This window comes from Zingiber officinale, chromosome 3A, assembly GCF_018446385.1.
Source record: "Zingiber officinale cultivar Zhangliang chromosome 3A, Zo_v1.1, whole genome shotgun sequence".
Taxonomy (NCBI): Eukaryota; Viridiplantae; Streptophyta; class Magnoliopsida; order Zingiberales; family Zingiberaceae; genus Zingiber; species Zingiber officinale.
Genome location: NC_055990.1, coordinates 25,239,491 through 25,261,558, shown reverse-complemented (window position 1 = coordinate 25,261,558; position 22,068 = coordinate 25,239,491). Strand labels below are relative to the sequence as shown.

The following is a 22,068-nucleotide window of genomic DNA, read 5'->3' as shown; positions in this document are numbered from 1 at the left end:
GAAAATTTCATTCTGCCCCAGAAGAGTTTGTTAATTAAAATTCTCCAGTTCCTCTGTATTTTGATATATTACGCTTTCTACCTTTGTAAATTTAACATGATGAAGTTTAAAATCTTAAAAAATAGCTTTAAAAAAATCAAATATTTTATCCCTTCACGTTGAGTCATTTAACATTATTAATTTATTTAATAAAATAACACATGGAGAAGGATAGGGATTTGGTTTATGAAATCTTGAAGCTAAGAGTTTTCCAATTCATTCGTGATCATTCTTCCAATGACAAACGAAGATCAAGATATATTACGGGAGATCATTGTGAGTTTTACATATTTCATATTTCTATATTTTATGCTTTTAGATCAACAATGATATCAAAACTAGGATGAATGCATGATAGATCTTTCTGCTTGATATATGATCATGTTGTCATGAAAGCGTAAGATCTCTTATGCTTATAGATCATCTTACTATAAAAGGATATGTGCATAAGATATGTTAGTAGATATGTTCGAATGGTATACACCTTTCATCACTGGAGGAATCGTGGATGGAGTTTGCTCTATCGGATTCTACCGTTGACGGGCCCGTAACTGGGCTCAATCACGATCTACGACCATCATCGAACCCCGAACGTAGCGGATGATAACCATGAAGTTTTTCTCCGTTTCTAGCCGATGGACGATTAGGAGGTCAGTCCTCCGATTATGACCGATGCCGAAGGGGGTCGGAGGTGATGGCGCGGCGTGGGTACTGGTGACGGAGAAGAGAAAAGTGGAGTGGGTGATAGCAAACAAAAATCAAAACATTAGGTTTTGTACTAAGTATTAAGTTTCATGCATATATTTTGGCAAAGTTTTTTTTTTTTTTTTTTTTTTTTTTTTTTGACAACTATTAAATTTATTATTAATACATTTAACGTATGAGAAAAACACTTTTGAACCTCGTACATATTAAATTAATGTCAACGCTGCTGGTATTGTTAGTGCAATTTTTTTAATTAATGTATGTCGTTGCATTTAATTAGAATATGATTTAATTAATTCACAGCTCAATTAAAAGGAAATTAATTATTTTTTAAAATATTTCAGTTAATTAGCCATGAACTTGAGCAGCAGCGTAGCTAGAATTTGCATTCAGGGGGGGCGAATTCAAGCTCACCACGACACACTATTGAGGTCACGCCCAACCTCACCACCTCACTACAAGGCCGCAACCAAGGAAAGACCTCACTGTGAGGCTATGGCCAAAGCGAGACCTCGCTGTGAGGCCACCGCCAAGCAATCACTAAGAGAGGAGAGGGAACGGGAGAAGATCGTGCATACCGACGAGATGCATGCCAGTGCTGGAGATCAAAGAGGAGAGGAGAGGAGCGTGTCAAAGATCGAAGAGAAGGTTGATCAGAGAGGAAGATTTTAGGGTGCTGGGAAGAAAAATTGAGAATAAAAACCTTAATTAGAAAGTTAATTAGTGACGGAAACTTAATCGAATTGTTAAAATAGAGACGAAAACTTAAAGGGTAAAATTAAGATTAGGAAAAGAATAATAAGAGGATTATGAGAGGAAGAATACCACAGAGGAGAAAAAAGGAGAGGGGATTTGGAGGAGGAAGGGAGAGGGGATAAAAGTACGGGCAATGGGAGAGAGAAAAACAAATATTGAGAGAGAAAAAAAAAGATTGACGGAAAGAGAGAAAAAAAGTTTGGGTTCTTGTTTATTTTAATTGAATATTTTATAAAAAAATCTTGAAATTTTTAGAATTTATAACTAAATCTTTTTTTAAAAAAAATCACTATATTAATTTTTTCCCCCAAAATTTCAGAGGGGGCGATCGCACCCCCTCGGCCCCATGTAGCTACGCCCCTGAACTTGAGTAATAATTAGGTCATTGAGACGTCAATCTGATTCAAATTATTAATTGATTTAAGAAAATTAATTTGGTCCAATTAAATCGAGGTCTAGTTTAAATCATTGGTTGATTTAATTAGATCATGTTAATCCTTTTAGACCCCTAATTTGGTTCAAATCATTGGTTGGTTTAACCAGATCAGTTTGATTTAATTAGACCACATTGAATCTAATTGGACCGGGCCTTTCCATATTTGATCAAGTGGACTAGATTTGTTCTGATAGGCCGGATTTGATCAAAATTGGGTCAAGTTGTCCAATCGGCTATGATTGATCAAATAAACATTGATTTGATCAATAAGTCTGATTCAGACTTAAATGAGCTTAGTTGTTAGCTTAGTTTAAACATAACAACTGAACATCTCAATTAGATTAGTTCTAATGAGGATAAAGGACTAAGCTAAAGTTTATGGTACGGTTTCTCAAACGACCGGTCCAGTGTGTCTGTCAACTGAAACTACTCAAATAAATAAAATTTATTTTCTTATTGCTTAAGTATCATGCATATGTGTCAATTGAATTTAATCGATTTTGTTACTGGTTTGTAAATTTTGTACTGACATTATTATTTTTAATTCCAAATGTCACTGGTAATATGCACACATATCTCGAAAGATGATGGAACGAGCTACAGGAGGAGATTTAGGAGATTGAGTATGACCTAGTTTATAGAGTCAGAGGATACATTGGACGACTTGATTAACTGTTCTGGAAGCTAGAGCAAGAAGAGTTTCCCATCCTTAATAATTATAGAATTTGAGCTTTGATTCGTTCAATGTCGGGAATCTAAAGGTAGTAGCACACCATATGTAGGGGCACTTTGAAAGGCGTATCTCATATTCAAAATTGTGTGTGGATCGGAACTACATCACCATGAGTTCCCAAAAGACGTTCTTGAATAGTCTAAGGAGGATCCTGAAGAGGATCCAGAAGAGTTTAAGGAAGATCTCGAAGAGTCTGAGGAGGATCCATAGGAGGATTCTAATATTGACCAATTAGAAAATCCTGAAATCGATTTGTCTGAGATTGCCCTAGCTGAACTAAGAAAGATAGGACTTGTATTGATTACTATCAATACTATCAAATACAACCACTAGTGTTTGTCTTAAAGAGAGTAGTGTTAGCTTATCTAGCAAAGTAGAGTTCAGTTATTATTACTATCACTATGTATGAATACTATTAAGCTCATATTAATAAAATCATGTAATAGGAACTGTTGTTATGTACAAACAGTGTTATTTTAATGAAAAGTTATGTTATGCCTTAACGAATTTGGAAAAAGAATGTTATCGTTGTGCCCAATGGATGCCCACATATCTCCACAATAGAATGATATTGTCCACTTTGGGCCTACGCCCTCATGACTTTACTCTTGGCCTCTCCCCAAAAGGCATCATGTCAATGGAGATATCCTACATCCTTTTAAATCCATGATTTTTATCAAATTTTTCCAATGTGGGACTTTAATTGAACCCTAACAATGCTCCCCTTAAATGAAAGACCACAATTACTCTCATAGTCCAGGGCTCCTAGTGAACATCTAATCACCTTGATATGCTCTGGGCCTCCCCTCAAGCATCCACATTCGGTCACCTTGATCTGCTTCGGGCCTCCCCGTGAGCGAATCACCTTGACCTGCTTTGGGTCTCCCTGCGAGCATCTGGTCACCCTGATCTACTCGCCTCCTCGCAAGTATCTGGTCACCCTGACCTGCTTTAGGCCTCCCCGTAAGCATCCAGTCAGCCTGACCTGATTCGGGCCTCCCCGCGAATATTCGGTCACCCTGACCTACTTCAGGGCCTTCCCGTAAGCATCCGGTCAACCTGACCTACCCCAGGCCCACCCTCAACTTCATTCAAGGCCATCTCATATGGTATCTAGTCTGGACCATGGCTGTGGTACTAATTATTATACACAAAGAATGTTCACATATCTCTACAATGACATGATATTATCAACTTTAGGCCTAGACCTTCATGGTTTTGCTCTTGAGCTCTCCCCAAAATACCTCATGCAATGGAGATATCATATATTCTTTTAAATCTAGAATTTTTACTAAATCTTTTCAATATGGGACTTTGATTGAACCCCAACAGTTATGTGTTAACAGTCTTAACAGAATGATTAGTTTATTTAATGATACATTCATTGCATGATTAGTTCATTTGATGGAATGCGTGTAATATAAATATTCAATGTTGATTAGATCGAAACATACAAATGATGAGTGGAAATATAGTTATCACTTGATTTTGTAAATTAATTTACATCAAGTCAATAATTAATTATATGCATATGAATTACACTAAAATAATAATAAATAATATGCTTATTTATTGTAGATTATGACAGCTAAAAATATTATAATTTAACTCAATAAGGGAGAAAAATTATATGGGGATAACTATAAAATCTGGTACCTCAAGATACAATATATTCTTAAGAAATAAGAAGTTCTAGAGATCATAAATCAGTTTATGGATGAACCTGCTGATGGTTCTACAACACAACATAAACTTGTTCTTGATGTCTATAAGATATAAAAGAAAAAAAGCTCCACTACTAAGGGGATATTGATTAGTTCAATGGTAGACGACCGAGTATTTGAATATGAGTCATTACTATCGGCTCATGCTGTCTAGGTAGCCCTCAGAGAGAAGTACAGTGGATTAAGTCCGAGTAAGCTTCGTTAGCTGACAATTAAGTTTAACAACTATAAAAAGTGCTCAAATGTTATCATGGCCCAACATCTGAGAAAAATGACAAATATGATTCGAGAGCTTAGGGCTGCTAGTCATGAGTTGACCGATAAATAACAGGTTCAAGCAGTAATTCATTCCCTTCCTGGTTCTTGAGAAACGATGAAATAGAACCTTACACATAGTGAAAGTATCAAGACTTTAACTGATGTATCATGCCATATAGAACTTGAGATGGAGAGAATAAAATCAGCAAGGATTTATGATTAAGTTTTTGTAGCTAAAGGTTCTGATTCCAAGAATAAGAAAAGATTATTTAAGAAAGTAAAGTGTTAGGACTTTTGATACCAGCCAGAGGGGGGTGAATAGCTGATCACCCACGACATTCGCTCCCTATACTTGTTAGTGTAGAGGAATATAAGAAAACCCTATAAGTAATAATGAAAACTAACCCTAGAAGACAATATACAAGAAGAAAAATCAAACACAAGCTCAAACACGTTCGTTTAACGTGGTTCGAAGATAATGCTCATACTTCATGGTGTGTCCGTAAGGTGAACAATTCTTATCCATCGATGGATTAGTCCTCGGAACTTCGGCTAGCTCAAGCCTTCTTGTCGGTGGAGAAACCTCACAAGAAACACTTAAACACACACTCTTGATCACCAAGAGAGATTTGGAGACTCTAATAGGGGTTAACCACTCCTATTATCATAACCAAAGCCAGTCTCCCCAAGCTCCATTATATAGAGCTTGAAAAAATCAGTAACCTAATTTTACCATTATCAGTCGATTGATCCTAGCACCAGTCGACTGGTGTTGGTCAATGGTACTCCAACGATTCTATTAGTTGACTGGTTCCAGGACCAATCAAATGATCCTCTTCGATTAAGAGAACTGAAATATTCTATTCTCTCTCAGCTCAGCCACCATTTGACTAGTACATATACCAATCGACTGGTAAACCCTAAACTTAGGATTTGCCTAAGTATATTTTCTTATGCACTCGTCCTCACCTGGACAACCTTGACCTTGCCTTCTAGCCTCCTCCATTAACCTTGTGTCCCTTAGATCTTTAGCCTTATCCTTGTTGTCAGGTCTTCCATTGTCATGAGGCTCCTCACCTCCGGAACTTCATTCTTTGCCAAGAGCTTCTCGCTCTGAGACTTCAACCTTGCTAAGTCATACTTGGACTTGCATTGCCAAGACTGCATACTTGAACTTACACTGTCATGACTCCACTTGGACTTTCACCTTTTCCAAGATCCCACTTGAACTTTCCTTATTATACCTACATCTTGCACACTCACAAGCGTATATCAAATGCAATAATAATCCTAACTTAAATATTTGCCCAAACATCGAAACATAGAGTCACACAGATTGCTCCAACAGAAAGGGAAAAGGAAAAGAAGCTGGTGTTGTTTCCGGGCAAGACCAAATCAAGAAGAAAGAAAAGAAATATAGACAAAAAGCTAAGAGCAAGCTGACTTATTATAACTGTGGCAAGAAGGGGTCATTTTGCTCAAGATTGTACTGAACCAAAAAAGATAGATTCATGTTTATCTTTTTTTTCATGAGTATTATATTGTTAGTTCAGTGTTGTCTTATTGGAAAAAGTAACTAGAAAATCATTTGGTAAGGCTACTAGAGTTGAATCACTATTGCAATTAATTCATTCGTATATTTATGAACCAATGAATGTGAATGCTAAAAATGAAAGTTCTTATTTCATTACATTTATTTATCACTTCACATGCTTTGGTCATGTGTATTTGATTTCTCATAAATTTGAAGTATTAGATTGTTTTAATCGTTACTTGAACGAAGTTAAGAATTAATAGGAACATAGGTTAAGACCTTATGCACTGACCGTGTAGGTGAATATTTGTCTTATCAGTTCAAAATAATGTGTAATGAGAAAGAGATCATTAGACAGCTAACTATCCCTGGAACTCCGTAACAAAATAGGGTTGCTGAAAGAAGAAATCGAACTCTTCTAGATATAGTTAGGTCTATGATAGCTCAAGCTAATTTGCCAATTTTCTATTGGAGAGATACATTATTAATTGCAATGTATATACTTAACTAAGTACCTTCTAAATATGTTCCATTTACTCTATATGAATATTAGACAGACAGAAAATCATATTTGAGTAATCTGAGACCTTGGAGGTCAATTGCTTATGTTCATGATAAGACTCACAAATATAGAAAATTATAACCTAAGGTAAGAAATGTATTTTTATAAAGTATTCTGATACTTTAAGGGTTATGTTTTTATTAGTGAGCAACAAGCTGGAATCATCTCTGAAATAGAGTCGAGAGATGCTATTTTTCTTGTAATTGAATTCTCCACAAGAGGTGAAGTTGATAAACAAATCCTTTATTTCCAATAGAGGAAGAGGATCATGCCCCTTTATCAACGAATCAAGAATTATGAGAGATGCTTGAATCTAGTCAACCTAGTGAGAGTAATTTGTCAAGTCATGAGTTGACTTCTCAATAATCCAACTTACGAAAAAGTGTTCATAAGATTAAACTTTGGAGAAGGTTTAACATTGAGAATGAGGCATTGATGATTCTCGCAGTTGACGATGAGGAACCTTGAACGATTGAGGAAACTTTTAGATGCTTAGTTAGAGAAAAATGAAAAGTTGCAATGGATGAGTAAATGGAATCAATGAGAAAGAATCAAGTTTAGAAATTAGTCGATCTTCCTCTAAGCCGAAGTGCTATTGTGAATAAGTGATATATAGAAGTAAAATTGTGACTTTTATCAGAATTTGACATAGTAGATAAAGGAAAAGCTGAGTATATGTTAGAAGTAAAGATCATTAGTGATCAATCAAAAAGGATTTTAGGTTTATCTCAAAAAGCTTATATCACTAAGATGTTATAATACTTCAATATGTCAAATTACAATATTGTATCCTAAGACTCCTGAAGAAATAGCCAAAATGAAGAAAAAAATCATACGCAGTGTTATTGATAGTTCAATGTACACTGTATTGTATACTTGTCCTGATATTATGTATGTTGTTGGCTTAGTTAATCATTTTCAGTCAAACTGAGGATCAAGACACTCGAAAGCGATGAAGAAGATATTAAAATACCTCAAAAGAATAACAGATTATTGTATCTATTTCCAAGGATTTAAGATGAATCTGAAGGGCTATATAAATGCAAATTGGGTGAGAGACCTTAATGACAGAAAATCCACATATGACTTCTTGCTAAATTGTGGTGTCATGAAATAGCAAAAAGCAGACTTATGTAGCCTTATCAACAATAGAAGCTATATGGCTTGAAAGAAATAGATAATTTTTTAGTATATCATTACACGTACTATGCTTGCAGATCTTTTTACTAAGTCATTAACTAAAGAGTCATTTCAAGGATATGTGAAGATTTTGTAATCTTGTAGAATATAACACATTGTAAAATGTTATGATCTATTCAGTGTATATATTGTTACATTTGGATTAAAGTCTCAATGAGCATGTTGACAGATTGAGATTGGTCCACTCACATTGACAATCATCTCTATTTGTTAAGTATAAACAGATGTAAGACCGTTACTTATGAGACAACTTATGTAGCGGTGAAAAGAGACATATTTATAAGTTAAGGTCACTTTGATAATTGTGTCAAGATAAGATCATTTATATAATGATCAAAGTAAATAAACACACCATTTACTGAATTTGTATAAGGTCAGATTGAAATTCATATGTTAAATTCATGATTAGTTAAGTATGCCTAGATCAAAATCTATATGATGTTAAATTTTGAGAAAAAAATATACACTTATAAAGAAAAAGATATCTTAGCGTGTGATTCATACCACATGTGCTATAATGACAATAATAGTAGTAGAAGAATGGATCCCTGCTTCTCTACTATGTGAGACTTTTAAGATTATAAGTTAATCTCAATCTTACCCTTAATGACTATTTAGTTGTTTACTTAAAGTTTTAATTAGTGTCTGCTACTTTAGCATATTTCCTATTAGTTATGGATGATTCGGTCTATAAAGCATAACTAGGAAAGCGACTGATTAGAATGAATATATTCAAGCTAAAAAGGAAGATAAAATAGATTTACATCTTTGACATTTATTCACTAGTCGATTAATTATATTTTTTATTGAGTACTTAAAATGTGATTGTGAATAAATTATATTAGAAATGTGGAATATGCTCTCGACATAATTGTCGTTATAAGGGATTAAAGATGTTTATATTGATGTAAATAATTTAATCTAAGGTAAAGGCAAGTTATTGATGTATCTGATTCATTCTATAGAGCAACTATGTAAAGTGCAATAATTTTCTTAGTAATAATTGCTTAGTGTGCTTGTTGTCATACGAATCATTTTACCTAAAGTATGGATTTGATGTTTTTATTTCGTCTTTGTGACTAATTAGTGTTTCGCTTTGATCTTTGTGACTTGATTATAATATAGTCTATGTGACTAACATAGTCCTTGTGACTAGATGACTTTTATGGATTGCATTGAACGAGTGGAAGATGTTGGATGTATGCATTGACTGCACACATTGATGGAAGAATGGGTATTGATTGATTGCCTATTCCTCTTCCTCTTCCATTCATTATGTGCAATATAATTAGAGCTTACATTATAGAGGAAGGTGAAAAGCTTTGAAAGTGACATGTTTACCTGCTTCTCCTATATACTTTCATCCAAGGAATTCCTAAAGAGGGAAGTTCATCATAAGAGTGAAGAAAGAACACAAGAGAAGGCTTGAGATTTGGTTCGTCGAATCTTGAAGAGCTTTCTGATTCTTTCGCGATTATTCTTTCGACGATAAGCGAAGATGAAGATCTACTTTGGGAGATCACTGTGAGTATTATAGATTTTGTATTTCTATATTCCATGCATTTAGATTAACACATCAATCATCGCCTGAGCCCCATTGCAGTAGTTTGGCCATGACCAAGTAATGCTCGTTATCTTCACTAATGTGTCCCTACGATAAGTTGAATTAGGAGGATAGAATATAGAACACAAAATTCTTGAAATGAATGGCAGTTTTGGCATAAAAAAATTAAGTACAAATGTAGTTAAACCAACAAAGTGACTGCAGGTGCATGTAGTTAACAAGAATAAAGTTAAAATAGATGAAGATAATACTCTATTTATCTTAGAGCTAGAACGGAAAGTAAAATTAAGGAAAAATTTCGGTAGTAAAAAAGTTTTCGTCGTTTTACTTCATTAAAATTTTAAGATAATCCATATCAAATACCCTAAATACAAAGTTTACCTTAAATTTTATATTTTACCTAAAACAATCTCTTGTATCAGATACCCTACTAGTTTTCTAAATTTAGATTCTATGAACAATGCCTCTCTAAATTTAGGGAATGAAAACACTACCTTAACATTAAAATATTATTTCCATCCACGTGTTTGCCATTTCTTTGTTTATCTCAAAAGTTTGATGTTTCTTCTTCTCTTCTTCTCTTCTTCTCTCAATGCATGTTTTTTCTTTTCGCTCAGGTTTGCCATTTCTTCTTCTCTGCTCGAAGGTTTGTCGTTTCTTCTTCTCTCAACGCCTATTTCTTCTTCTCTCAACCCTCATTTTTTAAAACCTCACACACTTTTTTTCTCTATATTTTACAGATCGACAGCCATCCGTGGAAGAGCATTCTGAGTTTTTATGTTCTCTCTCTATGGTTTTTGGGGCATTTATCGCCAGATTTCACATTCTGCGTTTGGAATCACTAGAACACTGATTGAGAACTTGTAAGCTTTCTCACAATCTTATTTTCTTTGTATTTATCTTGAAATTTTATTTTTGGTTGCTACATTGTTGTTTTTGTATGAATGTGCGGGTTTTACAAAAGTTTTTTTTTTTGTATAGTTTATTGATGCATCTAGTTCTTTTGCCATTTTCAGTCATTTTTGTGATGCTTTATTTTCTTTTTCGAGGAGAGTCGTACATGTTACAGTTGTGAGGTGTTTATGGAGAGCTTTGGTTGTGTGATTATAAAGTTGGTCAATTGCGATTTTTAATATTAATGTAGGTGTTTGTGAGATGACTTGATTGCCTTGGTTTGTAAATGAATTGAAGTCAATTAATGAGAATGATTAATATTTGTTGCACATCTACAATTCTACATGTTCATTTGCTTTTAGTAATTTTAACTTTTTTTTTCATCTGCTTGTTTCTATGTTTATATATTTAATTTTATAGTGGGAGTTGGCTTACCTAAAAATCATGAGAATCAATCAAAGAGTTAGTATGTGTGAGATCCAATATGTTGCTTGTGGTATAGATTCTTTGAAACAATGGTATTTTCATCAGTAATGCCCATGCAAGTAATGCCCCATGCAATGAGTGTAAGGAACTAAATGATTTTATTGCATAGAAAGTTTAACTTAAGAAGGGAAATCAAGATCACCATCTACTATAAATTGTTTTGGTCAACATATATCTTACTATTTCTCTAGTTGGTAAATGTATCTGTACATGTTGATTATATGATAAATTGTTTAATTTTTTAGCACTATAGATCCTCAAAGTAGTGATAGAATCTTCACTCAACTTTTACAAGAGAGAGATCCAAACCTTTTGAATGATTTCGTGACGACTATTCCGACTCCTCAAACTACCACCGAAGGCACTAATAAAAAAACTCAGTGAGGTGTGAATTTCACTCATGAAAAAGATAAAATATTAGTTAGTGGTTGGCTTAGTACGAGCTTAGATGCAATTGTTGGAGACGATAAAAAATCCATTACATTTTGGAGTAGAGTACATCAATACTACCATGAATGCAAGAAGCTTAATTTTCAAGAATGAACCGTTCACTCACTAACAAATCGTTGGAGCATTATCCAACGTTCAATCAATCAGTTTTGTTCTTGCTTGGCTCAAATTGAAAACTTGCATCAAAGTGGTTATAGTGACAATGATAAGGTAAGGTACACATTTTTTTAGTTCAGATTATTTTGTTTGATTTGCAAACACGTTCTAGATTTTTTTGTTCAAGTTATTTCCTTTGAAATGCAAACACTTTTGATCATGATAAATTTGTACTCTTTACAGATTAAGTTGGCCAAAGCTAGCTACAAAGAGAATGAAAACAATGAATTCATATTTGAGCATTGTTGGGAATATTAAGATATCAACCAAAATGGATATTATAGAAAGAAGAACTTGCTCTTCAGACACTATAAATTTGGAAGATGAAGACTTGTCTTCAATGTCCTCTCATTGGGAGAGACCATAGGGCAGGAAGGTTCAAAAAGATCAAGAGAAGAAAAAAATCACAAAGAAGTAAAATCGAAACAACTAGAAGCAGTGGTTGAGAGAATAACCAATGACAAGAAGTAACTCCATGATGAGAAGATGGCCAAAATAGATATGTTGGTAGAAATTGAAAAGGAGAAGATTAAGTTGCAAATAGAAATTAAAAAAGAAAAAGTGAATCAGAAATACTGTTTGATCACAATGGCGGAGGAAAAAAATAAAAAGATTATGTTGACGGATATTAGTGGATTCGATGAAGTGCAACAAGAGTACATTATGAAATGACGATTACAAATTCTCCAAAATATGAAGAATTGGTATATTACTTTTGGTATTGTGTTGTAAATATGCTACTGTATTGTGTTGTTTGGAACAACAATAGAAATTTTATTATGGTTTGTAGATATGCTACTTCATCATACAACATTACATCAAAACCAACATAAATTCAAATGCAATAACATTGTAAATAAAATGTAACATAAAAACACATATTTTAGTTGATATCGGTTCACTCTTCACCTCGTAGCATCCATTGATGTTCAATAAAGTCAAATTGTAGTTGTGAATGAGTTTCTTTGTTTCTAATGACACGATGACATTGAAGGAAATCCACAAATTGAGAAGTGGGATAACAGGAAATTAGTTCTAGGTTTGTATCATCTTCTTAGTCATAATCAAAGTCATATGCTCTAAGGTAAGAATCCCTTTCATCATCAACGATCATGTTATGCAATATTATGCAGGCCATCATATTATCTTTCAGTACAAATTGACAAAAAATATCATGCCAATCCACGAACAATTGCAAAGTGTGCTTGTAGAACTCCAAATGCTCGTTTGACATCCTTCCTCGCAGATTCTTGAGTTGACGCAAACAATTACCTTTTATGACCTTGTGGTACTAGAATGGTTTTGACAAATGTAGACCATGAAGGATAGATTCCATCTGCAAGATAGTATCCCATAGTATAATCATGGCCATTGATTGAGTAGTTAACTTTAGGAGCACGACATTCAACAAGTTCTGTAAATATATTAAAATTTTCTAACACATTAATATCATTATATGACTCATGTAAACCAAAAAAATGCATGTCATATCCAAAGATCATAGGGTGACATTGCTTCCAAAATAATTGTTGGCTCATGTTCATGGTCAGTATACATACCTGTCCCTGCAGTCAGACAATTCTAGTGCATGCAGTCAATACTCCCTAACGTACTTGGAAATCCCCGTTTCTCACCAACTACTAAAAATCTAGCAATGCCATTGCTATTAAGAGACCACAAGTACTCATCTCCAAAGATCGAGATTACCGCTTTGACAAAAAGTTTTATGCTCTTTATTATTGTGGTTTCTCCAATTCTTGCACACTCATCCATGAGATCAGCTCCAACTCCATAAGCAAGGATCCTCAAGGTGACAGTTACCTTTTGTAAAGAAGAAAGCCCAAGCATTCTAGCAGCATTTCTTCTTTAAACGAAGTATCATTCATGATTCTCCACATTGTTAAGAATTTTAAGAAAGAGACCATGATTCATCCGAAATCTCCTCCTGAATATATTAGGAGGATATACTGATGCATCAACAAAGTAATTATTGAAGAGATGTATATGACCCTCCAAAGGATTTCTCCTAATAAACTCACGTCATTGCTTGCCTAGAATGATCTGTGATTCCGAACCTTCTTCATCATCTAATGAATCTCCAATTGAAAAGATAATTACAATTATTTCTAACCATCATCTTCATCAGAAGAAAGTAGACAATCGTAATTACTAATGAAATGAGATATTACTGGAAATTTTTAGAAAAATTATAATTGTATGAGATTGATGATATGGATAAGTTGTGAGGTGTTTAATGTAGTTTTATACTTAAAAAAATATGATCGTGGGAGGAATATAGACGTTGGAATAGTTGACGTAAAATCATTAATATAGTTAATAATAAAAAATTATAGAGGAGAGATAAATAATAATAAATAAATAAATAAGGATATGATAAATTAAAGAATAGCTGATGTAGAAATTCTGATGTGGATGCTCTAAGAGGGAAAAGAAACGTAATCCATCAACCGATAATTTTAAAGTTAAAATCAATCAAAAAAATTTTTACGAAAGCAGCGGATGGAAAGAAAATGATGTATATACCCCTTTTCATTCATAAAATTACAGCATATACTAAAAATTAATGTATGTATCCTTTTAAATTCATAAAATATATCATATATCTAAAAAATGACGTATAAATCATTTTTTTAATTATAAAAATTACACCACATATCCATTTTTTTTAATCAAGGTAAATAATTACATATAGAGGCTTTCTATTTTCTTTCTAGGTTTATTTCATCGATCATTATCCATTAACTTCTGTTGGTGCAGAAGATATGCCAAGATAACATGCAGATAAGATGCCCGAGATAAATCAAAACAGGCAAGTTCAGGTTAATAGAGATAACTGCCGGTAGCGCATGTAAGGCAGAAATAGGCCTAAATGTCATATATTCCGAAAGCATATCTCAAAAATGTAAAACTTGGTAGATTAATTTCTTTATAGGTACATCTACCAAATGCCTGTATAATAAATCAAGAATAGTTTCAAATTCTTTCTGTTAGAATTTGCATTCACTGCGAAATTTAGATAAAGATTGATTGATATTGGCATTGTGGAAGTTTGATGTCTTTGCATCAAATGCCAATCGATATAAACTACTACATCACTTTGAATTACCGGTCTTATTCAGCAAGTATTCTATTTCAAAAATAAGTTTCTCTAGTTATTCTCAATTGCTCCAATCAGACCAAGACCAATTCTGTTATGTTGTATCTCTAGTTGGCTTAGACGGCCCTATCAAGTTAGTCAAGCTAGGCAATCTAAGTGGTTCAGGCAATCTAAATAGGTTGAGAGCTAGGCAGGTCATGTACTTAAAAATTAATAAATGTTCTATATAAAACTATGATAAATGTGTATATCAAACAAGAAAGAGGAAAGATAAAAAAGATAAGATTGTATTGTGCATGGTAAAATATCATAAATATTTACTTTTCTATATCATTCGTAAAAGAATAAAAAAGTTGTCTATATCATTCGGATCGGATGGTGCTATTCATGAATTATAATACACACAAGACGGCAAAATCAGAAACTGATCCATAAACATCCAAAAGAAATTCAAAAATGCGCGCCAAGGCTCTCCTAACTAGCAATTGGTACCAAAATAGAACTTAAACAGGTATTTTCAAAGTGGTTGTCTTGCTTTCATATCCATTTGCATCTGAACTGATTTATCCAGGCCTTTGCAATTAAGTTTAATTGCTAATACATGTGGTCGAATTGTGTATCTACATTCATCACTGCTGAAAACAGAAATCTAGTGCTTGAGCTTGTGAAATCAAACTCGTTCAAGACACTAAAAGAAGCATATGGTGCTACAAATTGGCGAATTATTAGTGAAATGGGGGCAGCTGAAAGAGAAAAAGAAGTCAGTGATAGAGCAGGTAAAATTCGTTGAGATGTTGCATGCTTGACATTAATATTTGGTGCATCTGTTAACTTATTATAAGCGAACCAAATCTTGCACGTTCTTTTAATTTAATGGCAAACAAAAAGTTTGGATTTGTCGATATTAATCTTACCATCTCAAGGAGCTTTGGTTATTGCTCCATCACATCAAATTTTAGTTTGAGTACTTGCGAGATCCAGAAAGGTAAGGTGAAATTGTTTTAGAGCTTGCAATAACCAAATGCTAATTGCAAAGGCTATTCTATTCAGTCGAATAGATGAGACATAATAACTGAAGTACCTAAACTATAACAATGAATGACTAGAATCTATTTGTTCATTCTTTTCAGGCCTTACTCAAACAAGTAGCTAGAGTTCAGTTTTCTTAGAATTTTAAATGGATAATTATCCAGCTTAGCAACTTTCATTTCCTTCATCTTTATCCATTTCGATGGAAGGATGCTCTTCAAAAGACTCATCAGGTGAATGACTTTCACTCTTAATTTGTGGGAGTGAATTCGAAGACGCGAGTCAGTGTCTCATATGTTTTTTATTTCAAGTGCATCTTAACTGAGATTCGAATAGCGAGTGCTTGATTAATTTACTGGACGCCTTGCATAACATGTCGTGGAGTTGAATCATAATTTAAAGGAATGTGATTGACGCCTTGTTTTTTTATCCGTATTATTTTAAACATTTCGAAACGACCCATTTTAGCCTTAATTAATTTTTAAATATGGCATGTGATGATCCATTTAAACATTCATTGACCACGTGGCATCTCTCAATTTTATATCTCTAGCATTTAAATAAGACGTGCCACCCAACTTATAAACAACAAGATCGTGCAATCCGATTTAGATACTTAGAGCACTAAATTATGCATTTAAATTTAAATTTAAATTTGAGATAGGGTAGTTAAAATTTTTTTACTTAAAATATCTAATTATGCATCTAAATTATATATTTAAAAATTTAATTTAAAGTATTTAAAAATTTTATTCTAAATTTTAGATAAGGTAATTATAAAATCTTTATATTAACTATTCTGTCTATTTTTAAAATTATAATATTTAAATTTAATAAATTATTTTTTTTATCTTAAATTATATCCATATATTTTGGATAGTAAAATTGATGTGAATATCCTTATATGTTATTTTTTCCTATTTAGATTAAATATTTTAATATTTATAAGCATGAATGTGAGTTTCATAAGTGCCAGAAATAATAGATAACCGATGAGACATCTAATAAAATATTTATATCCGTTAAAAATTCTTTTTTACTATAGCAAACGATTTTGCTGTGTAATTATATACTTAATTGTTGTAAAATACTAAAATATAGTCATTTAATATAGCACATTACGCGAATTTCTTTTTTTATAATCGTCTCGGTTAGTTTATTATCTATATTATTATTATTAATTTGAGATAAATTTAATTATAGAGCTTAATTAATTTAATTGTTTTCTATTAATAAGGCGAGTTAGGCTACGGCATTGGCATGCCCTACCTTGCCATTAATCCCCATTGCAACGCGCTACCCTCCTCTTCCTCCGTCGGCAATGGCGGACGCTACCAGTAGGGCGGCGAGCTCTAACAATGATCCTCTTCCAAGATTCCTCCGTTCCTTCATCGACTTGAAGCAGCTGAAGCTCTTCTACCACTACCTGATCTCCCACGCCCTGCACCTGATCCTCATCCCCCTCCTCGGCACAGCCGCCACCCGCCTCAGCGGTGACGAGCTCCTCCATATCAGGGATGCCCTCCGCCTCCACCTCGTGGCCGTTTTCGTCTGCTCCTCAGCCGCCGCCTTCCTCGCCGCGCTCTACCTCATGAAGCAGCCGCGTCCCGTGTACCTCCTCGACTTCGCTTGCTTCAAGCCCGCACCGGCGCTCAAGTGCAGCCGAGAGTTCTTCGTGGAGCACTCGATGCGCACCGGCATCTTCACCGCCGATAACCTCGCGTTCCAGAAGCGGATCCTGGAGCGGTCCGGGCTGGGGCAGTCGACCTACTTCCCCGAGGCGCTGCACAAGACGCCGCCCGACCTGTGCATGGCGGAGGCGAGGAAGGAGGCGGAGATGGTCATGTTCGGCGCCGTCGACGAGCTACTGGAGAAGACCGGCGTGGAGCCCAAGGACATCGACATACTCATCGTCAACTGCAGCCTTTTCAACCCCACCCCTTCCCTCGCCGCCATGATCGTCAACCACTACAAGCTCCGGGGAAACATCCAGAGCTTCAACCTCGGCGGAATGGGATGCAGCGCCGGCCTCATCTCCATAGACCTCGCCAAGCAACTCCTCCAGGTTTCCCTCCGCTGATTCACGCGTACTCTGTTTCAATTTATCACTCCTCTGTTTTTCCGTGCTTTACAGGTGCATTGGAACGTGAACGCGTTGGTGGTGAGCACGGAGAACATCACTCTCAACTGGTACTTCGGGAACAACCGGTCAATGTTGGTGCCCAACTGCCTCTTCCGGTTGGGCTGCGCCGCCGTGCTGCTTACCAACCGGAGGTCTGCCCGGTGGAGGGCCAAGTACCAGCTGATCCACACGGTGCGCACCCACAAGGGCGCGGACGACGGCAGCTACGGGTGCGTGTTCCAGGAGGAGGACTCCGAGGGGAAGGTAGGGGTGTCGCTGTCCAAGGACCTGATGGCTGTCGCCGGCGAGGCACTGAAGTCCAACATCACCACGCTGGGCCCGCTGGTGCTGCCGCTCTCCGAGCAGCTGCTCTTCTTCCTGATGTTGGTGGCGCGGCGGGCATTCCGATGGCGCAGCGTCCGGCCGTACATCCCCGACTTCAAGCTCGCGTTCGAGCACTTCTGCGTGCACGCCGGCGGGAGGGCGGTGCTGGACGAGCTGGAGAAGAGGCTGGGGCTGACGGAGGGGCACATGGAGGCGTCGAGGATGACGCTGTACAGGTTCGGGAACACTTCGAGCAGCTCGCTGTGGTACGAGCTGGCGTACACGGAGGCGAAGGGGAGGATGAGGAAGGGGGACCGGACGTGGCAGATCGCGTTCGGGTCGGGGTTCAAGTGCAACAGCGCGGTGTGGCGGGCGCTGCGCACCGTCGAGCCGGCGAAGGAGAAGACGAAGAACCCATGGGCCGACGAGATCCATGAGTTCCCGGTCCAAGTCCCAAAAGTAGAAACCATTCATTAAATTAGTAATTAATTAGTGGCTTCTAATTAATCTATTCGTTAGAACACTTTGTTATTTGCTACGTAACCTATACAATTAAGAGCAAAAATAGATCATTAATTAAAAAAGGATTACAATTGGAATAGTTTGTAATTTTGTTTTCTCTTATCACATCTTGGATTAGTAACACCTCAAGCAGCTAAGATAGTATCTATTTTTAATAGTTTAATATTTAATATAAAAAATTAAATTAATATTTTATAAAAAAAGAATCTATTATATTAATTTACTATTGAATTTTCAAACATCGTCCATATATTATACTAAAGATGATAAGTGATACGAAGGTCACAAATATATGAAATATTTATTTTGTATTTTCTCGGATGTGTCTAGTGATTAGTGAGGTATTGTTATAATGAGGTCTGGGGTTCGAATCTCAGCAAAACTGAGGTAAATATCTTCCTTATATATTAATCACTATTTCAAAAGATAGTAATCATTCATGATTTACCTTGGGACGGATTGACGTATTCATTGTTTTTTACCACAACAAATATGTGTAATATTTGTTGAAATTTTCGAAGCCTTTTGCTAAGATACTATGTTTTTACCATTGCAGAAAAAAAACTATTCGTTGAAAATTTAGCCCAACTGATTGGGCCGTTATGGTCCAGCCCAATGCGCTCGCTGCAGTGACGGCCCATTACGCTCACTCTTGGGACAAGGAAACCAGGAACCGTACGACTTCCATTTCCCTCCCCTCGAATCCTCGATTTGCTCCGGATCTCTTTCGCACCTGATCTCCTCTACCATCTCTTTCCCTTCCTCCGTATTCGGTGCTCGATTTGGGGTGTTCTGCTGGATTTTTGTCTGCTGCTCTGATGCTCTGATGTTCTGATCTGGTTTATGGGAGTATGGATTTCATAAATGGTGGGGAGGTAAGGGGAAAAGGGCTTCTCGCCACAACGGTGACAACAAGGACGATAAGAAACTGGTCTCTGGGTCTGTGCGTGCCGAGTTACAGGTAACAACAGTTAATCTATCTTTTGTTGTTTGCGTCTGAGTGCGCATGAGTGGAAGTGGAGTCCGTTGTCCTATCGATTTGATGTTCTATAATGCCAGCTTTTCTCTCCAAACATGCTCTTCATGTTAAGACCAATAGTTGATAATCTTCTGGAGTGATAGTAGCCTCCTTGCAACAATTTTTTTTAGTGCGAGAGTATTTCATTCGACCAGTATAATAACAATAGTTCAATGTGACTATGAGATTTAAACTTATTCGTACATGCCACTACTTCCCTGCTCAACCTACTTTCTGCAACATTGAATGTGACAAAAATAATTATTACAGACTATATAATGTTTTTTAGAAAATCAGTGTTTCAAAAGCGACCAAAATCATGTACTCAATGTGCTGCTTATGTAACAACTGCATCACACCGATTGCCAATTACTAGTATGTTCTACGTATTGCTTTTAAATTTCCTTCTACGGTTGATTTCAATCTGCCCATCTGTTCTAATGGAAATCTTGTGTATTCCAATTATCATTCAGTGAACTGATTCCGCTATTTTAATCTGTGGTTTATAGAATAAACACTAGGTGGGTGAAAAAAGTGATGCTTTGACGTTTGTGCTATTTGTATCTGCTTTTATATCGACAAGAAAAGTTTATAATTTTGTGGACTAAAGCGTTGGGCAGTTGTAGAGGAACAATTAGGAAGAACATGACACAGTAGTGATGGAAATTTTGAGAAATCCTGGTAGATGATAGGCTTCTGCGTACATGACTGTTAAAAGCAGACCTGTAGATGTGGTAATAAGAGAGATTGAGTACATTTCAAATCAATTCCGAGGGAAAAGGGTGGCCCTAAGACTATAGGCAACGTTAAAGGATTTAAATGGTATTGACACAATATATATGTGTATATATCAGTATGATCTCTTGAAGTATTTTTAATGTAGATTGCATTATTTTTTTATTTTTTATTGCAACAACTTTTCAAATGAAGCAATCTCTCTTGCTTGTAACTAAATTTGGTCAATCTCTGCATGTTCACTTTCTTTCTTTGATCAACTATGTTTCTTATCTACGAAGTCAACAACTGAAAATCTAAAACGGCTTGATATGCTCACTATTTTTACCATATGGGCACATGAAATTTATTTATCTTATATATGCTTCTAGGAAAAGCTTAAAACTTGTTTGTTTTCAGTCAGCAGTTGTTGAAGTAACATCTACCATGGTTTATGCAGTTTCCTGCGAGTCATATCCACCAGCAGCTGAAGTCGAGCATTCAAGTGAATGGAGTGCTTTGAAGCAGAAGTGCTGGAGCCCGCAGGGAATACAAGGACATCAAGGTGAAGAGGATCACACTGCACCACCTTCAGCTAGCCATTCAAAAAGACTAGGAGCTAGACGCCCTCATTATGAGCACCATTGCCGATGGTGGAGTCACCACCCACATCTACAGGTTCCTGATTAACAAACCCTCCAAAGAATAGGTAGTGATCATGTTATTTAATTCCATCTGTAATGCTTTTTCACATATGTTCTACTAAATCAGTGAATTTTTTCAGCTATTAGTTTGAATTAAACAAAAATGCGTTGATGAACAACTTCTAGTTTTGCTCTATTTAGGAATATCAAACCTTGTGTGTAGTTTATGACAAGGTAGGATGTAATCAACCATGGATAATTAACTCTTTAAATGGCTACATTCAACTATTCTGGTTTCCCTGATGAGATTTTGCCTCTTTTTCAACACTTACCATGTCCATGCATGGAGATGGAGTCTTCATTCATGTTGTGTATGGCTTCAAGTCAGGCCGATATGCGATCGAGATCTGACAGTGATCCGATGGCCCCCCGCGTGCAATTGTTCGTGCCAAATCAAGACATGAATTGGATGGACGTTAATTTTGGATGTGATAAACAGATCTCTTTAGATAATTAAAGGGTTGGCAGCTCATAGTAAGAGGTTACTCTCTATTGTTTACTTGTTTGTTTGTTAGATTGTGAATTGGGCAATCAAGTGCCTTTGAATTTGATCATTTGTAAGCATTTGTTTTTTACTTTTGTTTTATATGTTATATTTATTTAATGTTTTAAAATGGTATTGGATATGGAAAGATGATTAAAATGAAACAAATGCAGGATGTGAAGTAAAGGATATTATTCAAAATTGTTATTTCATCTCGAGATTAAAAAGGTTTAAATCATAAGATATACTACTTGAAATTCAACAATTAAACTATCAGCACACCAATTCACATTATGAGAAAAGAGATCAAGAACATATCATCTGAAAAAGAAATGAACTTAACCAATATTAAAAGTAATAATTAATCAGAGTAACTTACCTCCTCATTCTCTCCCTTCTTGATGAACCCTAATGAAGCAGGTTTGTGGTTTGCTTGTGTGCTTCCATTAGCAGATGAAACTGCCAGATGATCTGATCATTAACTTCAAGCTAATCGATCGTCTTCTTCTTAATGAAGAGACGATCAGATCATGCTG

At 35.6% G+C, this 22,068-nt stretch overlaps 1 protein-coding gene and 1 long non-coding RNA gene across 2 annotated transcripts; both read left to right on the top strand.

Annotated features, from left to right (window-relative positions):
• The first annotated feature begins 16,894 nt into the window (after positions 1–16,894).
• Positions 16,895–18,691, top strand: LOC122051482 (3-ketoacyl-CoA synthase 20-like). The gene is made up of 2 exons (XM_042612640.1): positions 16,895–17,709; positions 17,779–18,691. Exons 1-2 carry the CDS (start codon positions 16,966–16,968, stop codon positions 18,565–18,567), a joined length of 1,533 nt encoding a protein of 510 aa, XP_042468574.1. The 5' UTR covers positions 16,895–16,965; the 3' UTR covers positions 18,568–18,691.
• Positions 18,692–19,293: 602 nt separating this feature from the next.
• LOC122051483 lies at positions 19,294–21,662 on the top strand. Its single transcript, XR_006131448.1, has 2 exons — positions 19,294–19,573; positions 20,805–21,662. It is a non-coding gene; the product is annotated as an uncharacterized LOC122051483 (long non-coding RNA).
• The last annotated feature ends 406 nt before the right edge of the window (positions 21,663–22,068 follow it).